Raw genomic sequence first — 24,108 nt, 5'->3', positions numbered from 1 at the left:
ATTCTGCTTCTCTCGGTGAGCCCAGTGAATCTGTGCAGCAAAAATGTGTCCTTGATTTTCAGTGCTTTGAAGCAGAAGGAGACAATGTTTTATTGATGCAGTTTTTCCTGTATCTAAAGAGTCATGTGTCAGGGCTGCAATATAGGACAAATCGTCTAAAGGCTGCGTCTACAATGAGCAGCACAATATGAAAAGCCTACATTTATATACAGAACGTGTTTATTGTGTGGCCGCTCTTACTGTGTTCCAGGCGCATAATATAATAATGCCCAATGTAGTCAACAAACTTGCCAACTGTGCTAATTTCCAGGCAAAGATTTATTTTTTAATGCTCATTCTTTATATATAGTTTGTGAACACAGGACATCCAATTACCTTAGTCATATCCACTGTGCACTATAACTGATATTAATAAAACACAGAAACCAGGGGGAATGAAAAAGAAAAAAATATATAATTTACAGTATTGCGCTCGACAGTTTTAAGCCCACATGCCAGCTTCCTCTGATGCATTCCTCCAAAGAGCCTTTTAAAGATGATGCCCTAATAAAGTTCAGCTTATTCATGGGGGGGAATTCAAGGGTTATGAACGTTGTTTTGGGCGCCCTAACTGTGGTTTCGACACCCAAAAGGCTGTTCGGACGCCCTAACCAGTTCTTTAGACGGGTTTAGCCGCCCGGTGCTTTTAGGCGCGGTTAATACTAATGGGCGCCCGAACGGAGAAACAATTTAACAGCTCCGTCGCACACCTATTGTTCTAGATGCCCAGCAGTTTTTAGCGGTAACCCTAATGCTAATATTCACCATTTTCTCCATGTCAACATTTTGCAGATGTCGACATGTTAGATATCAACATTTTAACAATGTAATTTTAACCACTCTGGTGTCGACATAATGAATGTCAACATAGTGAATGTCGATTTGACTGCATGCCCCCTATTGAAATTATTAAATTATGTCTATATTGCGGCCAAGAGTGCTGGGGAAGGGGAGGGTTGCAAAATACCAGGCTCCTGCATGTGTTGTTGTTCAATGGCACCAGCAGTGCAGCATTTCTGGATGGCGTTCTGACTGTTCCAATGTTGCGTGGTGCATCCAACACGCTTTTGCCATGTCCATTCTTCATGCTGGGGCTGAACATTTGTAATAGCAGCCCTGACCCCATAGGATTGCATGGTGCAAACGCAGCACGCGGCATGGCGTACCATGGCACACGCAGCTGCGGCAAATCCAATGGCACGATGCGTGCGCACATTTGCAGTGCGAGCGGCAAGGATGCAAAAGGACACATTTGTAGAAGACTGTTACTTTATATTTACTAAGAATTGTGTCTGGCCGACATTGCATTCCCGCGTGAGTTTTCCCTGATTTACTAAGACAAAAACACAATACCGCACTGAAATAGACGACAAAACAAGGAAATAGAAGCCAATAGACCATCGGACCAACATACAAATACTTTCCATAGATGGGAATACAACTCACAGATTTACTGAGAACCGTGTTTAAAAACACAAAATGAATAGAATTGCCTGTCAGCTGCGTGTTGTGCCGAAGCACTGCGCAGATCTGTGTGGTCTGTGCATTGCTTCTGTGTGTCATCCATAGTGATTCCATATGTGATGTAATCCATTGTGATATTGTCTGTGATGTCATCCACTATGAGTCATCTGTTAAAATATTTGTGAGATCATCCATTCTGATGTTATATTTGATGTACTCCCTTGTGATATCATCTGCAGTATCATCCATTGCAAGATCATCTTTTGTGATCTAATCTGTAGTGTCATACATTGTGATGTTGTATGTGAAATTATCTATTGTGTTGTCAGAATACAGTTTATCCATTGCAATGTCATCCACCGTGATGAAATCCGTTGTAATGTAATCCACCATGATATCATCCATTGTCATGTCATCCACTGGATGTAATATGTGATGTCCTTGATTGTGATGTCATCTATTCTCATAGGCAAAGGCAGGGGCGGTTTCCGTCTGCCTGGAAACACCCCTCCCCAGCCCACACCATGACCACAATAGAAAGTAATGTAATAGATTGTTACTAGTGTTGCATTTTCTTCACAGTATCACAAATGAAATAATTAGCACCACCTGTGGATCTTTTAACATGTGTCAGTTAGTAATAAATAACCTGTGCACCAACTAGGAGATCTGGAAACATTCACTGTTAGGGATGTGCTGCTATAGAGCCCAATATGTACATATATGTCCAGGGCAGTGCTAGGTTATTCTTGCTGCTCCCCCAGACTCCCGGACTTGCTCTAATACACTGGAATGGTGCCTACATCTAAAATAAAAACATTCAGCTCAGACAGGATGGCCCTACTGCCCCATCTAATGGCTTACTGTAATTGCTGGTCCTCTATATGCTGGAATTATGACACACAATTCCCTTTGTATGACGCATATTAAAGATGGTTAAGTGCTAATTCTACCCTCTTCATGGATTGGCCACACTCAATCTAAAATCAAGCATTTGGAAACAGTGGCAAACGCAGGATTTTTAAGGGTGGGTTTCCATTATATATATATATAGCCATCCAATAAAAAAGCAGCACTCCCAGACCGATAATAAATCAAAAAAAGCCTGTGCTTTACTTGTGCAGCGTTTCGAAGGGGGGAACCCCGAAACGTTGCACATGTAAAGCTCGGTCTTTTTTTGACTTATCATCGGTCTGGGAGTGCTGCTTTTTTCTTGGATGGCTATTAGTAGGGGTTAAATACCCTGAAGTGAGCACCTCAGCTAGGATATTTTTTAGCTCTACATCAGTGAGTGCCGGTAATGTGCTTCATATATATATATATATATATATACATATATACACACACAGCATACATACTGTACTGTACACACAAGCTTGCATGCATTCACACATAGCAAACATACACACACACACATAGCAAACATACACACAGCATACATTCATTCACACATAGCATACATACACACAGCATACATACATACATTCATTCATTCACACATAGCATACATACACACAGCATACACACATAGCATACATACACACGGCATACATACATACATTCATTCACACATAGCATACATACACACAGCATACATACATACATACATACATACATATATTCATTCACACATAGCATACATACACACAGCATACATACATTCATTCACACATAGCATACATACACACAGCATACACAGACATACATTCATTCACACATAGCATACATACACACAGCATACATACATTCATTCACACATAGCATACATACACACAGCATACATACATACATTCATTCACACATAGCATACATACACACAGCATACATACATACATACACACAGCATACATACATTCATTCACACATAGCATACATACACACAGCATACACACACACACACACATACAGCATATAGTACTTACATAAACCCAGGGCTGAGGAGGAGGAGCTCACTGCCGCGGCTACTCTAGCAGATAGTATGCTGCACATGCGCATCAGCTCCCTCGGCTATCCGTATGTTCTGTAACCAGTCAGAGAGCTCTTCTGATCAGAGCTCTCTGCCTGAGGAGCTGCTGCACATGTGCGGCAGCTCCAATCGCGGCCGCGGGTCGCCCGCTGACTCTGTCTTTAAAAAAAAATAATGATTAGTCTGGGGGGGGTTTCTGTGTGCTCGGAAACCCCCCTGCGTGCGCTATAGGGAAACCCACCTCTACAAATCCTGTGTTTGCCACTGATTCTGTTATATTACATTGTGGATGGCTTCCATCTGTAATGTTACCCATTTAGATGTAATTCATTGTGATGTAATCCGTATTTGGGGTTCTTAAATTTTGTGGCTGTTATATGCATATTTCTAAATCAGTCAAATAATGATAAAAATGATAAAAAGCAAATGTTGTTTTGACAAAATAAATGCTCTACTTAAATTGCCTATAAGTATGTATTTGAGTAATTTAATATTTTAATAAGGGCTACTAATACACTTCTATATTGTTATCCTATATCTTTTGCTTTTTTGGGGGTACAGGCAAATATTAAATTTCACCTACTGTATACTTATTGCTGGTAAAACCAGGAAGAATTTTCGTGCAAATGCATTTAAATTGCCCCAAAAATGGGTACGCGCATATACGTGATAAGCGGATTTCGCACTCGAAGGATGCAAAAACTTACTGCATTATCACGGCTAATTGAAATCCCCCCTAAATGCTAAACCTGATCTTCGACTGAATACTATGAACTAAAAAAACTATATTATATTGGCGGATATATTATATTGGCGGATTTCTACATATGGTGACATCCCGGACAAAATCACAAATTACCTGGGCACATTATTAGCAAACGTTTAATTTATGTGGAGTGCTGGGCTGTACGGCTCTTCCCAGGGCTAATGATGTCACACTAGACATTATTTACCTGTATCAGATCCCATTAGGACACTGCCCTACAGATATGGCAGATGCTTCAGCTGTCTAATGAAGTGAGGATGTGACACTTTATCTTTGCCAGGGGTGCAGTAGAATGTCAATTTATAGTCTATAAATAGAGCTGGGACAACATTCTGCTCTATGGCGCAGTTAGGGTACATTAGGTTCAGGCAGAAAAAATTATAGGGGAATTACGGGTGAAATAAAAATGATAGGGGGCATCCACACAGATAAAGTCGACGATTGAAATTCTACGCCCAAATGAAGAATGGGGGGGGGGGGGGGATATTCTGCAAAACAGTGTTATCAATTTCTATTTGTAAGATGTCCTTTTGAACCTGTTGTAATTTCTGATTTTTACTCCATCCTTTCACCCTGAGCTGTTCTGTGTGTTGCAGCCTGCCGTCCAGGGTTTTACAAAGCCTTGCTTACTGACTCCTACTGCACCAAGTGCCCCCCGCACAGCTACTCCCTGCAGGACAGCTCTGCCGAGTGCACATGCGAGAAGGGCTTCTACAGGGCAGAATCCGACCCCAAGTCGACATTATGTACACGTGAGTTCAATTTATTTTTATTCTATAGAATTTGCTTTTATTGAAGAGTAAATGGTGCAAACATGGATTTATATCATGTGGGATGCGACTGGGTTGCAAAAGTGAAGCCTGTACAATATACAGCATGGATAATGAATAGAGAGACAAACAAGAGTCTCTCAGCGCTTAATTAGGCATTATAAAAAGAATACAAAAATATGTTATTTTTAATGTATCAATTATAAACAGCCAATAAAAAAATCACTATTCATTAACACACAAAGGCAATACAACAGCACTGTTGCTCATTAAAATTACAGATGTCCCAAAATACATCTTCTATATTGTGGTTGCTGACTGGTCCATGTCAGATCACTCTAAAGCGATAGTACATGTGATTAATTCCTTAAGCTACATACACACACAACGATTTAGTTAATGAACGATTTTAGTAAACGATTTTTTCCCTTGAAAAAATGTACTAAAATCGTTTACTAAAGTTGTTCATTTACTAAATGTAATGAACGATTTTTTAGAACTACAAACGATTTTTGCATATTAACTTACTGAAAATCGTTCAGTTGACAAGTCTGACTGAACTACAAATTACAAACGTGAACGCGCATGAACGATAATCGTTCATCGTTTGACTCAGAAAGTGAACGATTTTTTCAAACGATTAGCGTTAAATGATATTGTTTAACGATAATCGTTCAAAAAATCGTGTGTGTATGCACCTTTAGACCTAAGCAGTCTGCCACAGAGAATTTACTTCCCCAAACATGGCTCCATGTGTCAGCATGCTTAGGTCTTAGGAATTGGGTGAGTATTGAAGTACGACAGGCCTTGCCTTGTACACCAATGTATATGCTGAGGGTGGGAAAACAGTTCAAGTGTCCTATGGAAATAAAAGATCCATCTAGTCCAGATCATCTGGTTTCCAGGACAAGGCAGGGACTCTTGGTGCTGGTGCACCTTGTCGCTCAGTTTGACGGTACTAGTTTGTCCTGCAACTTGCACATATAATAGGGTTTGAGACTTTGATTGGCATGCGAGTTAAACTGCAGGTAAACTCGCGCCTTGTAATGCGACTTTCATTACAAGATGCGAGTTAGACAATAAGTTCCGTGAAGGCTTCTGTGTTAAAGTTAGTAAATTGTTGAAAATAAAAAACATTTTTGTTGGCCCCCCCATAAAAGCATAACCAGCACCGGGCTGTGTGAGCCACTTCTGGTTGTGAAAATACCGGGGGGGAAAGACGTAGGGGTCCCCCATATTTTCAACAACCAACACAAGGCTCTGTGAACCAGTACTGGTTGTGGAGATATGGGGAACAAAATGAGTTAGGGTCCCCCATATTATCTACAACCAGCACCGGACTCTTTCTAGCTGGGGTGTAATGCCACAGCCATGGGACCAGCTTCACGGATCCCATGGCTGTGGCATTACACCCCAGCCAGTTTTCACACCCCACGCTAGTCAGACCAGGCTGGGGATCCTTAGGGAGGCTCTCTCTCTAGGGCACTCCAGGCTTGGTGTGATAGCCCGGGGCTATCCACGTCACCTCTGGGCGGTGGGTGCTGACGTGATTGTGTAATAAATAGTTAAAATAATATTGTCCTTTACTGGAGAATTAGAGATCTCAGCAAGCCTCCCCCTGCATGCTGGTACTTGGAGAACCACAAGTACCAGCATGCAAGGCATTAAGGGCCCGTTGGTACCTCTAGTTCACCTGCAAAATATAAAAAAAAAAAAAAAAAAAGACACTCTCACACCAAAGGTTTTAATGTTATTACACATACACTCACACTACATACTTACCTTGTCCCTAACGCCAGTCTGTCCCCTTGTCAAGTAGAATTCAGATCGGTACCTGTAAAAAAAAAAAAAACATACTCACCTACCCCTTGGTTTCGTTATGGGTATGAAATCCCGGCGGCTCAATAGCCGCTGGGATGAAATGCTGTTGCCGGAGCCCGACACAGGAGAATCCCGATGAAGCAGGCATGTCCCCTAACCCTACCCTCCCCCCCTAACCCTAATTCTCCCTTAGTGGTGCCTAACCCTAAAAGTCCCTGGGTGGTGCCTAACCCCAAGTCCCCCCCCCCCAGGGTGCCTAAACCTTAGCCTCCCCCCAGAACCCTAAACCTAACCCTCCCGGGGAGTGCCTAGCCCTAACCACCCCCCCCCCCTTCCCCTAGCTTAACCCTTCCCAGGGGGTGCTTAATCCTAAATCCCCCCGGGGGTGCCTAAACCTAACCCACCCACCCCATTGTGGCTAAGTGCTAAGGGTGGCCGGACTTACCTCAGTCGGTCCGGCGTCCTTCAGCATTCCAGCATCGGGATTAAGATAGGCGACTCCTATCTTAAGATCCTTGACGGGCTTCTGCTGTCGGTATATAGATCGTCTGCATTTAGTCCGCCAGTCTATAAACTACATCCCAGCGACTGCTGCTGCATGTTTTTACACTATGCAGGGATCAAGTGCATGCATTTCAACTACATCTCTACTTGCTTCCGAAGGGGTGTAACTGGGCTATAACAGGGTGGTCTTATGTGGGCAGTGTTCAGTGAGGAAGGGTGGATGGAATTGCTGGCTGTTCAGGGTAAGTACGCCTGTTTTAGAAACATCTTTTGCAACTGCGTACTGACGATGATCTGCATAAAACCAAGCGTACAGATAGGGCGGCGGTTCACCACAACTCTACATAGGTGCACACATGGACATTTAGGCCCTGATTCAGAGCCGGACACTCTGACCAGAGCGCTCGCTCTGAATCAGGGCCCACCTCCATTAAAATGGAGCGTCCTCCTGGACGCTCGTATAGCTGTGGGTCACCACCCACAGCATATACGAGCATCCAACAAGATGGTCGCGATGGTCTTGACCATCGCACTTGCGAGTGAAACCCTGTGGTCGGGTTTCTCAACCGCAAGGCCAGGAGTGATTTAGGGCTCTATTTATTAACATTATTTTTACTAAAATAAAGTGAAAAAGGGTGTTTTCACACCCTTTTCACATTATTTTAGTTTCACCTGTAGTTATTACAGGGCAATTGGAGTAGAATTAGTAAAATTCTACTCCAACCCCCAGTATCACTTATTTTTAGTAAAGCAGATCGCATTTCCCATAATTGCAATGGGAAATGTGATCCGACCACAGTTACTAAAAATAAATTGTAAAAAAATACCGGGGGAAGCCCTGTGATAATAACGCCACCTGGAGGTGGCGTTATCCAGGGTCTCCCCCGGTTACCGGGCTCCCACTCTGCTCTAACGGGGAGAGCAGAGGCGGGAGCCGGTACCAGTAATCAGCTATGTGGTCTAAGCAGACCGCAAGCTGATTACTGTAAAAAAAAGAAAAAAAAAATTAAACATTTTTTTTTTTTACTTACCTGAATCCAGGGACCGGTGATCGGGCCTCCGGTGATGGCTCCTCTCCTGTCAGCTAGTCTCCCATAGTACACTGGGGCCCGGTCATCAGGTGATCGGGCCCCAGTGCAGTATGGGAGATCACTTGATCGGGAAGCCAGGAGAAGATCACCGGAGGCCAGGAGGATGCAGGTAAGTGTAATGAAGGGAGGGGGGGTCGCAAGGGGTCCGCGATCGCGGGGGGCGGGGCTTAGCGCCGGTGGGGGGGCAGCAGTGGCGGTGGGTCGGCGCATGCACGGGCTCTTAGTCGCGGTATTTTTTCCGAAAATACCGCGACTAGAGTGCGGATGGGTTCCGCAGGGACAGAGCTTTATCGCAAGCTCTGTCCCTGAAAGGGATTTATAGTAAATCCCTGTGATATTGCCTGAATTCGCAATGCGAATTCACTCGGTAATATCACACTACAATCCGCATTCAATATGCGGATTGTAGTAAATAGAGCCCTTTGGCTCTATCAGAGCCAAAATCACTCCCACTGACATCACTAGTGATGTCAGTGGGGCCGGCTTCAGGAACGCCTCCGTCTGGCAGGCACGCCCCCGGAACGCCCACCAAAGGGGGCGTGCTGTCAATCAACATCGACAGCCCGCCCTCTTTGGTGCGAGACCCGGAGCGATGGAAAGTCCTTCGCTCGCCGGGTCTCGCGCATGCGCAGTGGGGAACATCGACCCACTTGTGAGCGTACTGCCGCTTGCGAGTGGGCCTGAATGACCCCATTAGTTCCATGCACGCAGTGGGGGGCAATGATGTCCAGCTCAGGTTAAACTCTGCATGAGCCCTTTATTTTTTCCTTTATAACGGGCAAAAATATCCTTCAACAAATTTTTTAAAACATGGGCTGTAGGAGATGCGGAGGCGGCTGTCAGCTTTGCTGTCATTCATTCTGTACATATTAGAATTCATACTACCGCCCTTATAAAGCTGCACATTATGGTAGAATCACTATCTAATTACTAGCAAGCACACTTAACAGGTCTGATGTTATAATGTAACCCTACACAAGTAAATAGTTCTAATGTAACTACATTAAGAACAAGTCTGCCTTAATGGAAAACGTACTTGTGTGATGCTGAATGTAGTGTATTAAAGGTACTTAGGAATAGTACAATAAGTACTAATCGCATAGGGTTTGTGGAATATAATGGTACGGAAGCATCAGGCAAAGCTTAGCCTCTTCCATCTGCTCAGTCCTTTATTTAGTAATGTAAGACGATAATAACTCGCCAATGCATCATAAAGAACAAGTTATACATGATATAAATGCATTTACATTTGCTGCCGTTAATGCTAAGCAGCTGTAATCTCTTATTTATGCACAGCCATATACACACACATATATATGTCACGGCTAAAGTGACTCTTATGCTTTACAGACAGGGTGGGTACTCTCTAGGGATCTATTACCGGTTCCCTTTTCTGTAATAGCAGCAGCTGGCTTCATTTTGATAATCTCATAGGACTGACATTGGGTTTGTCCAACTCATTTTACTGCCTGAGGTGCGGATTGTGGCATGGCCATATTTTGACACACAAAACAGTAATTGTATTATAGTGGTGCGATCTACTGTACTGTACTGCCATAAGACTGGAGAACAGGTTTAAAATGGTCTCAGGGGCCTATGTATCATTGGTGGCTATTGGGTGGTGGTGGTGGTAACTATCATTATGTTTGGCTGCGATTGCATTGAATCCCAGTAAAATTGCATCTATTCAGCTGGTCTAATTTCCCTGTTATCATTCCAGCTGAATGATAAGTTCTCTATGTGATGGAGCAGAATGCATCAAAGTTGTAGTAAACCTAGTAACGGCTGATGTGTGCCCAGTGTGTGTGATCATTATACCATAACAATATAAACACTTCAAACTTATCTAAGAATAAAGACACGGAGACCGTAATGGATTTTAAAACAGGTCGGCTATTTATTTAAGAAATTAATTTAATTATTTTAAATATTGTATGGTGGCTGGAAGGACGGCACTTACACAGAGCAGCCCAACAATGCAAACTCAACAACAAAAACAGCATTGCGGGCGGAGTCCGCCCTGTGGATGTCAAACACTGCACATGGGTATTAAGCATAGACCTTCTACCAAACACAATACCATCCTTAGATGGCTGTACTGCCCCCCGTAGAGGTGGTACAGTACTTCTCTACAAATAGATAGAAGGTGAGCACACCCAATGCACACACACTACACCCGGGCTGATGATAAGCCGTACTTCCCGCCAATGCAAGATTCTACCTCAGAGAATCGCAGCCCGCCACCATACACACTAAGCCATCTGACCTATGCTTGCGAACAAACTTCCCACAAACAAAAACCAAACCAGCCTCCGTCATATGCACCCCATCAGGCCTATAGAGATGCTTATCATGGTACCGTATTAACGGATGTGTAATAACCAAACCTGTATGAGACAGCATAAATTTTGTCACTGCAGCATTGAATTTTTGTACGAGCCTCATCCAAAGCCTTAGGAGAACGAGCTCCACGCCACTTTTGCCAAGGGGTAATGCAGGACCACATACATGTACAGAAAGGCCAAGCATCCATAATGAGGAGGAGGTCTGACCCAATGTTAAGCCGTAAATCAAGGGCAATTCTGGAACCAATATCATTCCCACCAAGATGTATCACCAGCACTTTGGGTACACCAAATTACCGTACGGCAGCTACAAGAAAAATTAATAATTTAAGATAGAGTAAATAACAGAAAAGCAACAGACAGGAGTGTCACACAAAAATGTTGATTATAACTAAATTCTAAACTAAGCAGTAATTAATGTTTAATTTGAATGACAAACTTTAAAGTATAAAATGAAAGTTAATTAAGATATATTGTATATTCAGCTTAATTTTAGCTGCCTAATGAAACATTGAACAAACGCATTCTAATTTTAAGTTTTTAATCTAGATTAGCTTGGACAACAGTAGAGAACGATAAGGAAAAACAGGGAGTGTAAGGGGGAGGGGGGGGTTGGATGTAAAGAGGAAAAAACAGAACAACTCGGCGAGAGGTAAACCAAAAACCTGCTGAGGGACTGTATGTTTGGCTGAATTAGTCCGTCTAGACAGGTAAAATAAAATCCCTCAAGACCCCCACTTGTTACAAGCGACAAGTGGTAAGTATTACCCCAGTAGGATGGACAGGGGAGACATAACAAGACAAACTACACACAGAAAAAACAAGAAGAACAAAGAACAAACACATGACACATAGGCAAACAAAACATTAAGAAATACGCAACAGTAGTTTCGACCAGAGGCCACCGGCCTAACATAACGCTTATAGCAATGATCTGTGGAACCGACAAGCCAGCTGTGGCGGCAGAAGTAGCTGCGCCAATTCTAAAAGAATGGGTACCGAAATCCCTTGGGGAGAGGCCGATGTGAAGCAAACAGCGTCTATAAATGAATTGGAACTGATATTTCATAAGAGGCGAACAGTCAGCATGAAGCAACCATGCGCCGTCAACTACAACTACAGGCCGCAATGCCATGTAAAGTTTTGCCAGATGAACTGGGCAACACGGTCATCTTTGCAGGCCATTAGGGAGACCCAACGGCTGCGATTAATTTGATCAGTCTTAAAACGCCGTATTTTGAACAACACAGCCCCCTCACCAATACTGACAGCCGAACGGGACATGGGCGAAAACGTTAATTTAGAAGGGGCAACTAGTTCCGAAATTTGGAAGGCGCCATGAAATGCCATCGAAAATGCTAACCAGAAAAGATTAGCTTCAAAATGAGAAACCACAACCTCAGGCACTGCAGCTAGAAGCTCAAGCAATAGGGGAATATCGATCGGCCTGCTCTTATCAACTGGCTGAAGTAAGGCGCAAGCCCAACCCTTAAGTGCCTTAATAACGGCAAAGACCTTTGTAAGGTTTGGACACCCTTTCAGACACGAAAAGAAGGTAATGCCAGCCAGCATGCGCGAAGCTACCGAACGGGACCGACCAGATACATAAAGACTCCAAACAAAAGAAAGCATTGAGCAATGCGTGCTCTCGCCCCAGCGTCCGCGGTGATGGAGATAGGCTTCCCATTCGGACCAACCCTTCTAATAGGCCCGCAACGAAGCCGGGGCAAGGGATTGCTCGGCTAGGACCACCATGCCGGCTCGATGACCTGCCAAACATAGGGTGGGCAAAGCTCACCAGCTAAACAAGCTTCAGGAGCGGGCAACCTAAACCTATCCCACTGAAAATGGGAGAGCGCGTCAGCAATGTTATTGTCCGAGTCCTGAATGTGAATCGCCTTGAACAAGATGTTAAATTGTAAGCAACGCAGCGCTAACTGCGCGAGTGATCATGAGGCCGGCAAGGAAGAGGCGCACTATTCATTAACAGCGTGCACAACGCCTAGGTTGTCACATCTAAAAACAATACTCCTATCGCGCAAGTCGGGGGACCACAGTTCCAGCGCCACCATAATGGGAAACAATTCCATGAGTAGCATGTCTTTAGTTGAACCCCTGGAAAACCACTCCGCAGGCCAGGGGGCAGCGCACCATGACCTTTCGGAGGTAACACCCAAAGCCAGACGAGCCGGCCGCGTCAGTGAACAACTGTAACTGATAGCTGGGGACCGGAGAGGGCAGCCACAAGGGAACCTCATTAAAGTCGGCCAGAAAAGAGAGCCAAATAGAGAGATCCCTTATTAGTACAGCAGAGAGCCAAGTAAAATGGTGTGCTCTGTGAACACCCGCGGTGGCTCACTGGAGCTTCCTGGAAAATACTCTACCCATGGGGATCACCCGGCATAAGAAATTGAGCAAACCCAGGAGAGACTGTGCTTGCCACAGTGTCGCCCTACCCGCAGCCAGGAAATCCTGAATGGCATGTTTCAATTTGAGAATTTTCTCAGCTGGAAGCCTGCAGCAGCCATCCGCGGTATCGATTTCGATACCCAATAGGACAGTAGGGGGACGAGGCCCAAGGTTTTTTCGTGGGCAATCGGAACCCCAAAAAGAAAAAAGGGGGCCTGAATGGATCCTAACAAAAGCCCCACAACGTGGGGAATCGGCAAGGCCAACGCACAGACCCCATAGGCAAGCACTTGTCTATGTAATATCCGTCGTCCAAGCGAAAAATATGAGATATGGTAAGAACTTACCCTTGTTATCTCTATTTCTACAAAGTCCATAGGGTTCCACAGGATACCTTGGGGGTATAGGTGATGACGTCAGTCTTCAGGCACCACAGAGTTAAAGTTTTCAGCCTCCCAGGATGCATCTGGGTCCCTCTCCCATACCCCGCCCCCGGGCCAAGGCATCTCAGTTACGTCACAAGCCATAGGCCGGAGGAGGAGAAGAAAGAGAGAGAAGAAAAAAATCTGGACACTCACAAGAATCACATTCTCACCATAGGGAGACGGAAAAACCGGTGACCAGAATAAAGCCCATCTGCAGTACAGGTGCAACAGGGCGGGAGTCCTGTGGAACCCTATGGACTTCGTAGAAATAGAGATAACAAGGGTAAGTTCTTACCATATCTCATATTTTCTACTTCAGGGTCCATAGGGTATCCACAGGATACCTTGGGGATGTCCCAAAGCAGTATCCTTTAAGGGTGGGGACGCTCCTGTGCTGAGAGGAGAATCCGCCGCCCGAAGGAAGCATCCTGAGAGGCAAAGATGTCAAAAGCGTAATACCTCACAAAGCTATTGACAGAAGACTACGTAGCAGCCTTGCAGATCTGAACTGCAGAGGCACCACGTCTAGCTGCAAACGAAGGACCCACAGACCTAGTGGAATGAGCCCTCACCAAGGAGGGAACTGGAAGACCTTCATGAAGATAAGCTTCTGAAATTGCCATACGAATCCAGCCTGCCAAAGTCTACTTTGAAGCAGGCCAACCCTTTTTACGGAAGCCATAGAGGACAAACAAGGCGTCCGACTTCCTAAAAGAAGAAGTGCGGTCAACATAAATTCTCAATGCCCGCACAACATCCCAAGTGGCGTCACCCACTGAAAGTCCAGGTGAATTGAAAGCCGGCACAACAATTTCTTCATTGATGTGAAAACTGGATACCACTTCGGGAAGAAATCCCGGACGAGTGCGAAGCACCGCCCTATTCCTATGAAAAATCAGAAAAGGGGGTCTACAAGAGAGAACCCCTAAATCCGAAATCCGTCTGGCCGAGGCAATGGCCAGAAGGAATATGGTTTCAGCTGTAAGCCATTTAAAGTCCACTGAGTCCAGTGGTTCAAACGGCGGCCCCTAGAGAACTCTCAGGACCACAGCCCAATTCCAAGGCGCCACCGGTGGAACAAAAGGTGGCTGAATGCGAAGAACACCTCGCATAAAGGTGTGCACATCAGGGAGCGCAGCAATCCTACGATGAAACCAGACTGACAGGGCAGACACCTGCACTTTCAGAGAAGCCAGGCGAAGCCCATGATCCAGTCCAGCCTGTAGGAAAGCCAACACCCTAGACAGGCGGAACTCCCTAAGGGAATACCCTCTAGGTCTACACCACCGGAAGAAAGTATGCCACACACGATGGTAGATTCTTGCCGAGGAAGGTTTACGAGCTCTTAGTATGGTTTGCACCACGGAGCTAGAAAAACCCCCTGGACTTTAGCATGACCGTTTCAACAGCCACACCGAGTCAGGTCCGGGTGAAGACAAGGACCCTATGACAGCAGATTCGGTCGTAATGGTAACCTCAGAGGAACGTCTACTGACAGACTCTGGAGGTCGGAGAACCAGTGCCGTCTGGGCCACTCGGAAGCTATCAACAGTAGCGTACCTCCTTCCTGATTTGAATTTCCGTAATACCCGCGGAAGAAGGGAAAACGGAGGGAAAAGGTAGGCAAACTGGAACGTCTACTAGAAGGACAGGGCATACACCAGAGACGCCTTTTCGTCTCATGTTCGAGACCCGTACACCGGCAACTTGTTGTTGTGCCGGGTCGCCATGAGGTCTATCTCTGGAAGACCCCACTTGTCCACTAGACTCCGAAAGACGTCCTGGTATAAAGACCACTCTCCCGGTTCCTCCTTGCTGGTTTAAATAGGCCACCGTGGTGGCGTTGTCCGACGGGACCTGCACAGGGTGACCCTGGAGAACCGGCTGTGCCTGCTGGAGAGCTCTTGACACCGCATGGAGCTCCAAAATATTTATTGGAAGCTCCGCTACCGCCCGAGTCCACTTGCCCTGAAACAAGTGTGGACCCGTGACAGCTCCCCAGCACCGGAGACTGGCGTCCATTGTTAACAGGACCCAGTTCGCCACCCAGAACGGGCGACCCTTGTTGAGGTGGGTCGTCTGCAAACACCAGGTTAGAGACAGGCGAACATCCGGAGTGAGCTCCATCGTCTGGGACTTGAAACACTGAGGCAATCCATTCCATCTGGACCGGATCAATAGCAGCAGAGGTTTGGAGTGAAAGTGGGCGTACTCCACCATGTCGAATACCGACCCCATTGAGCCCAATAACCTCTTTGCCAAGTGTATCGACACTCGACGACACGGCAGACAACTGCGCACCCTCAACTACAAAGCAAGGATCTTTTCCTCCGGCACAAAGATCCACTGCTGCCTGGAGTCCAATAAGGCCCCGAGGTGCAGGATCCTCTGAGACGGGGTGAGAGTGGACCTCTGCCAGTTTGTCAACCAGCCGTGACGTTGCAGTACCGCAATCGTCAGATCCAGATGGTGTAAAAGAAGCTCTGGAGACCCCGCTATCAACAAGAGGTCGTCCAGATAAGGCAACAGTCGGACTCCCTGCGTCCGCAGGAGAGCCGCCATGACCTTGGTGAATACCCGTGGAGCAGTCACCAGGCCAAAAGGCAGTGCCCGGAACTGGAAATGTTCGTTGCAGATTGCCAATCTGAGGAACAGCTGATGGCACAAAAGAATAGGAACATGCAGGTAAGCGTCCTGGATGTCCAATGACACCATGTAGTTCCCAGGTTCCAGTGCCAGAATAATGGACCGCAGGGTCTCCATCCGACACAGAGGCACCCTCAAGGACTTGCTGAGGGCCTTTAGGTTTAGTATTGAACGGTAAGACCCATTGGGTTTCTGCACCAAAAATAGAATGGAATAGAAAACCAGGCCCCTCTGGGAAATTGGAACATGCACTGCGACCAGCACCGGGTGAACTGAAGCAGGCGCCCCCCCTTTGGGGTCCCCCAAAAGGAGGCCTGGACCGTCAGGCCGCAGGTTTGTTATCTGACCTAGGAGCCGGACGTCTGGTACTCCAGACATGTTTCTTGGGCTTGGACAATTTCTTGGCCCCAGCCTGCCGTGGAAAGGACTGTACTTTAGGCCTACCTTGGGCCCTGTGAGGCCAAAAGGACGACCCACCAGCACTAGAAGGAATCATAGCAGACAGAAGACTTGCAGATTTTGCTGCTGCCAACGTAACTACAATTTTGTCCAGATCTGGACCAAATAGTACCTGTCTAGACCTTCTAATCCCTTTTTTGGAATCCGCGCCCGCTTTCCAAGAACGCAACCATAAGGTGCGACGAGCAGCCACGGCTGCAGAGGAGATCCTAGAGGTGAGCATACAAATATCTAAGGCCGCTTCATTAATGTAAGTGGCCGAGTCTCGGAGATTGCCCACTAACTCGGTCTGTTCAGCCGAACAGTCAGAGTCCAAAGACGCCTCCAAATTATCCGCCCAGCGCTCCATAGCTCTGGCTACCCAACACGCGGCCAGAGCCGGTCTGGATGCTTCCCTGCAAGGGAATAAACGGATTTGAGGCAGATCTCCACCTTGCGGTCAGTGACATCCTTCAAGGATGACATCGAAGGCATAGGCAACGTGGCACTTTTGACTAGGCGTGTGACATGTGAATGCACTTGCGTAGGGGATTCCCGCTTAGAAAAATAATTGACCGCAAACGGATAAGCCACGGCTAAGCGTCTCTGGGGCTGAAACCGTTTACCTGGATTTTTCCACGCCTCCTCTAAATGATCCACTAATTGATCAGAAAGAGGGAAAACCGTAGCCTCACCCTTAATATCCTTAAAAAGGCATATATGAATGTGGCCACCAAAGATCAATATCCTCAATAACTAAAGCCGAGCGGACCGCTCGAATAAGACCAGGGATATAAACCTTGGACTTAGCGTCCGGCTCTTTGGTACGGAGAGGTTCTTGGTCAGATAGATCCAGAATCTCCCCATGATCTGACGTCTCATCGTCATCCCCATAAGGAGCAGATAAAGACGCCACCGGCCGTTATGAGGCCGCAACACAGACTCCCCCTGTAAAACATCGGACAAATGCTGAACCGATGTAGTTAAGAGTATTAACCCACGCAGGCTCCGGAGAAACCTGGGAAGGGACAGGGAGACTGTGGGGTACCATCAATTGTCTCTGGAACACCAGCATGGGTGACGACACCACTGACTGCTGGGACAAACCTGTCTGGGTAAACGCAGGTGGCGGAGCTAGCTGGCCCACAAGGGTTGTAAGCGCCTTAGCGAAACAAGCCCAGGGAGGTTCCTGTACCGGGACCGTGACCATAATCGGCCGTGACAGTGCCAGGCATTGGGGGCATAACCCCTCCGCGTTACCCTCCCCCTCCGCTATTGGTACCTTACATTTAGTACACATGAGCTGGAGAGGAAAATCAGTCTCAGACATGATGGTAAGTATGTGACACTCACACCTATACGTATTGGTATAGTGTGAATAACACCCTGCACACCGCGCACCGCAAGGGCTTTGAGCAGAGCAAGATCAGGGACAGTAATAAAGCTGACAGTAGAAAGTGAAAGTACAGACAGCAGGCTAGCAGTTCAGTCACATACAATGCAGAAGAAACAAATCCCTGCACTATTAGCGCTGATTCTCAACTACTCAGACTGGTAGGACTCAGCGCTGCATACACTGACCTGTGACAAACAGAGGAGAGGTATGCTGGGGGACCCAGACCGCAATGCTACCGCTCACAGGCTTCCAGCAGTGTTCACCATGCTTTAAAGATGGCCACCGAGGAGCAGAAGATGAAGGAGGCCGGCCTGGGGAGGACAGCTGACACACTGTGGCCAATCAGGCAGAGCAGAGAGGCTGTGTGCAGCAGGGGAGGCGCCGGCTGTGAGACAGGGAAAGCACGCTCCCCTGGCATGCATTTAACCCCTGGGACACCTCAGCGCATGCCGCTCAGCAGCGGCCCGCTGTCCCAGGGGGTAGTGGAAGCGCAGGTTGGTCGCCTGGCTCCACGCTGCAGCCAGTCCACAGGGAGCTCCCTGCCTGGGGACTCAGGACCATGTGACCAGCGGGGACCCACCGCGGGACCCCGTTGCTTACCTGCATCCCCTTGGATCCAGCCATGGTCCAAAACATCTGGGGACACCGCTAGCCGTGACCCCAGATGTCTACCAGCATCCCCGGATCAGTACCGGCGTTCTGGTACCGGCGGGGTGTAGGGGAGACGGCATGGACGTCAGTACTGACTGTCCATGCTGTACTCCCAGATGTGCAGCCAGCGCTGCCTTTAAAAGAAACTTCAGGGGCTCTTCATAGCCCCCCTCTGCACAGTGCCTCCGACTCCGGCCAGGCACCGACGAAACTGAGATGCCTTGGCCCGGGGGCGGGGTATAGGAGAGGGACCCAGATGCATCCTGGGAGGCTGAAAACTTTAACTCTGTGGTGCCTGAAGACTGACGTCATCACCTATACCCCCAAGGTATCCTGTGGATACCCTATGGACCCTGAAGTAGAAACCCGTGTACCTGAACAAGTCAGGGTGCAAGGGCAACCAGCAAAAAAAAAAACGATTCAACATCTACCTTATCCGTCAATGCGCCGGGTCCAAGAGCCATGACTAGCTCCAGCGCCTCATCGAAAGACTGATAAGACACCGAGCAAAGCTCCCGCGGAATGGCATCATTAACTGAATGGCCAGATGGGCAAGACACATGCTGAATGAGCCAAAAAGAACCCGGCGTCTTCTTAGAGACCACGCTGATGGGGGACAACACCAAACCCGCTATTGGCGGCTCGAGAAAGGGACCAACGATGCGACCTAGCCACACCTCCTTAAGGACTTTGTCCCCAACGATGTGCGGCAGCTCTATAGCAGACCGAATGTTACGTGAAGAACCCGTAGGCACGACTGAAACTATCGGCAAACGAAAAACAAACTTAAAAACTGTCACTCAAAAACGGAGCCGCAACTGTGTCAGGGTACCATGCAAGCCCTTTAGCCATTGCAACTGGGTTAACAGGGGAGAAAACTTTAACTAATAGGCCCTGGGCCAGCAGGCTTTCCGGGAGCCGTGGACGCAACGGGTTTCGAGCAGCCGGAAGCTGGGTGGGCATTGCTGCATTTGCTACAGAGGTGGCGAAAACGACACCGCTGGCCAAATGAATGCTGAGTTGAGTTAAATGCAAGCATTTACCCTTACTACTATTGGACGGGCCTGGACGGCTAGCTCCCAATTTTCGTCGCTGGTTAACCGCGGCTGGGGAAAATTTTGGGCCCTGAGTGATGTCGAGCCAAACCTCAACATCCTTGCACCCAAAGTCAATCACGGGGAGCCTGTCCTGCCTACGACTAAATTTTTTGTCGCAAACACTCCATGTAACCCCTCGGCCGGACCTTTGCATACTATGAATAAGATGAAAGTACCAAATGATATTAGGGTGTTCAGTGGGGCGAGTTTCGAAACAGCAGGCCGAGAAGACAAATATCCCAGCCTGCCAATTAGAATAAGTCTGGAAAGCTTCCAAACCAATTCCGCCTTTGTGGTTAGCGGCTCGCAATTCCTTGCGCATGTTATCTGTAAGGAAGAATACATCTATATAACGTCCCTTCCGTATTGTGTCATTAACGCTAGGGCGGGGGCCTCTCAGGACCGCGGTGTTCGCGCAACGAACCACCCCTGCATCAGCACTGTCAGCGGGCGCCTTATCATCACGGGGGGCATGGCGATTACGCCGAGGCTTCCGCAAGCGCCTGTCGGCCTCAATCCTAGCAAACTTAGCTGCACGCTTGCGCGTCTTGCAAGCTTTCTGGGAGGGGCTAATATCGCTGGAGTCGTCAGAGGTGGAATAACTGACATCGCTAAACGTAGAAAGAACTGGTCGAACACTCACCATCTGCCTCAACCAGGGGATCAGCGTGTCTACCGGATTGATGAACACCAGAAGTCGTCACGTCATCAGCAACCCTTGAGGGACCATTGGACTCTGCAAAATATGGCGCAAGGCCCACTCGGGCCAGGGCAGAATGTGGATCCCCAACAGCAAGATGCGTGCCAGACAAACCATCCACATAGCCCCGTCAGTCTCGCTGACAGCCGAGGTGTCATTTGTCTGCAGCAGCGCAGCCTGTGACGTGGCGGTAGTGTAGCATAGGAGCCACTGGGTTGCATGGCACAGCTTGTGCATTAGGAGGGAGGGCCGCAAACATGGGAGGAAACCAGAGCATCCGGAAGCCCACGCAAGCACAGGGAGAATATACAAACTCCACACAGGTAGGGCCGTAGCGGGAACCGAACCCATGACCTCAGTGCTGTGAAGTGTAATGCTAACCACTACACCATCTGTTTTGCCCTACAGGAAGCTGTTATAGCAGCAACAGGGGCTGGAGGCCCAGGGACATGAGCAGTCGCAGAGGGCACAGTAAGGGGAGAGGTAGCCCCCGGCAGCACAGCAGGGCCAGCCTGCGCTATATCAGTAGTGGCACTAGTCCCCGTCCCCCGCCTAGCCCTAACATGGCAGCCATTAGAGGCACCAGCAGAAGCGGCTACATCAAAATGGCGGCCACTAACGCCGCCATCGGAGCTGGGAGAGACCTAACCCCCATCGCCACAGCCCGCAGAAGGACCGCGGGTGGCGGGGGTGGTGCCAAGCGGCGTGGGCGCTTCAACATGTATGGTGACTGTATACAGGGGAACTACACAGGCATAGAAAAGGAGGCAGGAGGAGCACAGGAATAGAAAGGGAGGCAGGAGGAGCACAAGAATAGAAAAAGATACAAAAGGAGGTAGATAGGTGGCCAATGAAGACCAAAAAGGGGGTTAAGAGTTAAAGGAGATATAGAGAGTAAAGAATGTATGAAAGAGTAAGAGTGTATGTGTTTAACTGTGGACACAGTACATGACCAAAATGTTCCCAGGACAGAGGCCTCAGGCTTGTAAGCCTGGCCTTAAATAAGCTCAGTCCCTACTCCTCTCACTAAGGATTTCATAGGTTGGGCCCAACACAATGATCACCACCCAGGGCAAAGCCCAGCCTCCTGGTTTAAGTCACTCCTGGCACATACGAGCCCTCCGTTATTCTTTTAATCTCTAGAAGCGGGTGTAATATGTAATACACAAGTGTTATAATTACTTATTTAAGCAACTTATTTAACCCATTCTCTGCTGAGGGTTTTCTTGCCTCTGTGACCATTTTTTATCGTTTGCGCTTGCCATGTTCCAACATAAATATCACTGATTTTGTTATGCGGTACCTTGACACATTATATAGATATTTATTTTTCGGAAGGCTTTGTATTTCCAGAAAATACCTCTAGTCTCTTTGCTCATCATAACACTTTAAATAAAATATTTTTTTTCTTGTCTAAATGTGTTAGAGTACTATAGTGGCTCTGCCAAGGACTCCTGGTTCTCTAAACTAAAAATCTTACCACATTATATGAGGCGGGGACACCTTTTTAAGATTAGCACTAGATGGGGAACATTTGGGTTTTCGTCAGAAGACAAGACAGTAACTACTAAGGGGACACATGCATGTTTCCTGGAAGGCCGCTGATATATTTGTTAGTATGGACTATAAAAAAGTTTAAATGTAATATTTGCCTCTCGTTCAATTTGCATTTTACATGCTTCAAGCAACATGGGTACTTCTTATTTACACTTTCCTGCCATATACTCTAATGTGTATGATTTGTGTACTATATTTGTGAGTAGTTTGACCATCGTTTGTGTTTTTACAGGGGTGCTCCTTGGTTTTAGGCAGGCTTTTCCCATTCAGCTAACAGACTTACATTTTTGCCAGCTGAGAGCTGGCAAAGATGAAGTCTCTACATATTCTAATTATTATTATTATTATTTATCAATAATAATAACACCCCTGGATAGCTAGCGGAGGTAGGCTATTGAAAGACCTCGTGGTTAGGTTTTCCTTCACGGACATGCAGACGTTTTTCCATCCCATAAAAAAACTTTTTCCAATACTAACAATTCCAACACTTTCACTATATGATACGTAGTCGACTGACATTAGGGCTCATTGGTACTATGGGTCTTGCCTCCACTCTGTATGCAGAGCTTAAATCATCTGGGTCAGATCTGAGAGACCCACATGAAATGTCCTGGGAGGCGGACCTGGGGGAAACCCTAGATGACGATGACTGGGAGGACATATATGCTAATGTAGCACCTAGCTCTGTATGTGTTCATATTAAGGAAAATGCATATAAGCTACAAGTGGCATTATGTCTCTTCCAGATGAAATAAAATGAATCCAGAAGCTTCTAGTATGTGCTGGAGATGGGGCACAGCGGTGGAGTTCCCTGGTGCATTCCCCCCTTTTGGCTGAGATTCAATCCTTAATTAACTGACCTGGATCTTCTTGTACCCTTTGTTCCTAAATACTTCCTTTTACCAGTGGGTATCTTAGATGTAACCCACCATCTTCATGAAACAATATGGGACATCATGTCGGCTGCTACCAGTCAACTAGCAGCGAAATGGAAACAGACACACCAAGCCTACAAGAAATGGTCTGCCATACTTATACGATGGATACTTATACGATGGAATACATGACAAGCATTCTCCGTGATTCCTCTAAGGCCTTCTTTAAAAAATGCTAGCCATGGACCTCTCGCTGTAGCACAATTTTCAAACCGTGGGATTTGTATATCTATATATTTACACAATAAAACATCTAATACTCCATGAAGCCCCCAGGAGGACTCGGCACCAATGATTCCCCCCACCCTACTCCCCTCTCCCTTCCTAGTCCTCTTCCCTCTAGCAGGTGGCCACCCGGCTATCTTCTATCTTCTCACTCTCTCTTCTCGATTCTTGCTACTTCCAGCTACCACACTAATGCTGGGTACACACTGGCCAACATATCGGCCATTCAGTTGAACGGCCGATATATGGTGGGCGCATCAACAGGTGTGTACCAGTGATATGTATGTGAACGACGGTGTTCACAGACATATCACGTTGGCTGTGCAGCACATCCAATGGCCGATATGTGTATGTATATATATATATATATATATATACATAAACCCAAGCATCGGCGGCACTCACGGTTTTTAAATAATGAGGACAACAGCCCAATCTGTTTCAACGTTTCGGTATATTTCAACCGTCGTCAGGAATATATATATATATATATATATATATGAAAAAGCAATCGGCAGCACTGGGAGACTTAGAAAAAGTTTTCTTTAATGTGACACTAAATATCCCATAACCAACGTTTTGGGGCTCACGGGCCCCTTTGTCAAGGTAAAAAAAGTAGAAGGAAAAAAGCCTGCTTACCTTATATACGGAGGAAGTCCACCAAAAAAGAAAAGAAGTGGGGAGGACGCCGCCCGGGTCTCCTAGCGGCGCAGCCGGAGTCCCGCAGTGATGATGTCATGCCGCTCTGCATCTCCGGTTGTCAAGACAACCAGGATGCCAGCGTGCTGACGTGGCTTGCCGTCCCCCTGTGTAAATAAACAAACGATGAGAAAGGATGAGAAGATAGGAAGCTGGATAAGACT

General features: G+C 46.9%; 1 protein-coding gene across 4 annotated transcripts in view; it reads left to right on the top strand.

Annotated features, from left to right (window-relative positions):
• Window positions 1-24,108, top strand: part of EPHB1 (EPH receptor B1) — a 278,858-nt gene that overhangs the window by 136,684 nt on the left and 118,066 nt on the right. For 3 of the 4 annotated variants that reach the window (XM_088473838.1, XM_088473837.1, XM_088473836.1), the window contains one exon: window positions 4,832-4,987. The exons of the other annotated variant lie outside the window; for it this stretch is intronic. In XM_088473838.1, coding sequence (XP_088329964.1) covers window positions 4,832-4,987 — 156 coding nt within the window. The remainder of the gene's footprint in view (window positions 1-4,831; window positions 4,988-24,108) is intronic. 4 annotated transcript variants of the gene reach the window in all.

Source organism: Taudactylus pleione, unplaced genomic scaffold, assembly GCF_031769625.1.
Source record: "Taudactylus pleione unplaced genomic scaffold, aTauple2 ptg000142l, whole genome shotgun sequence".
NCBI lineage: Eukaryota > Metazoa > Chordata > Amphibia > Anura > Myobatrachidae > Taudactylus > Taudactylus pleione.
The sequence above is the reverse complement of the archived record's forward strand: the minus strand, read 5'-3'. Positions and strand labels throughout refer to the sequence as shown.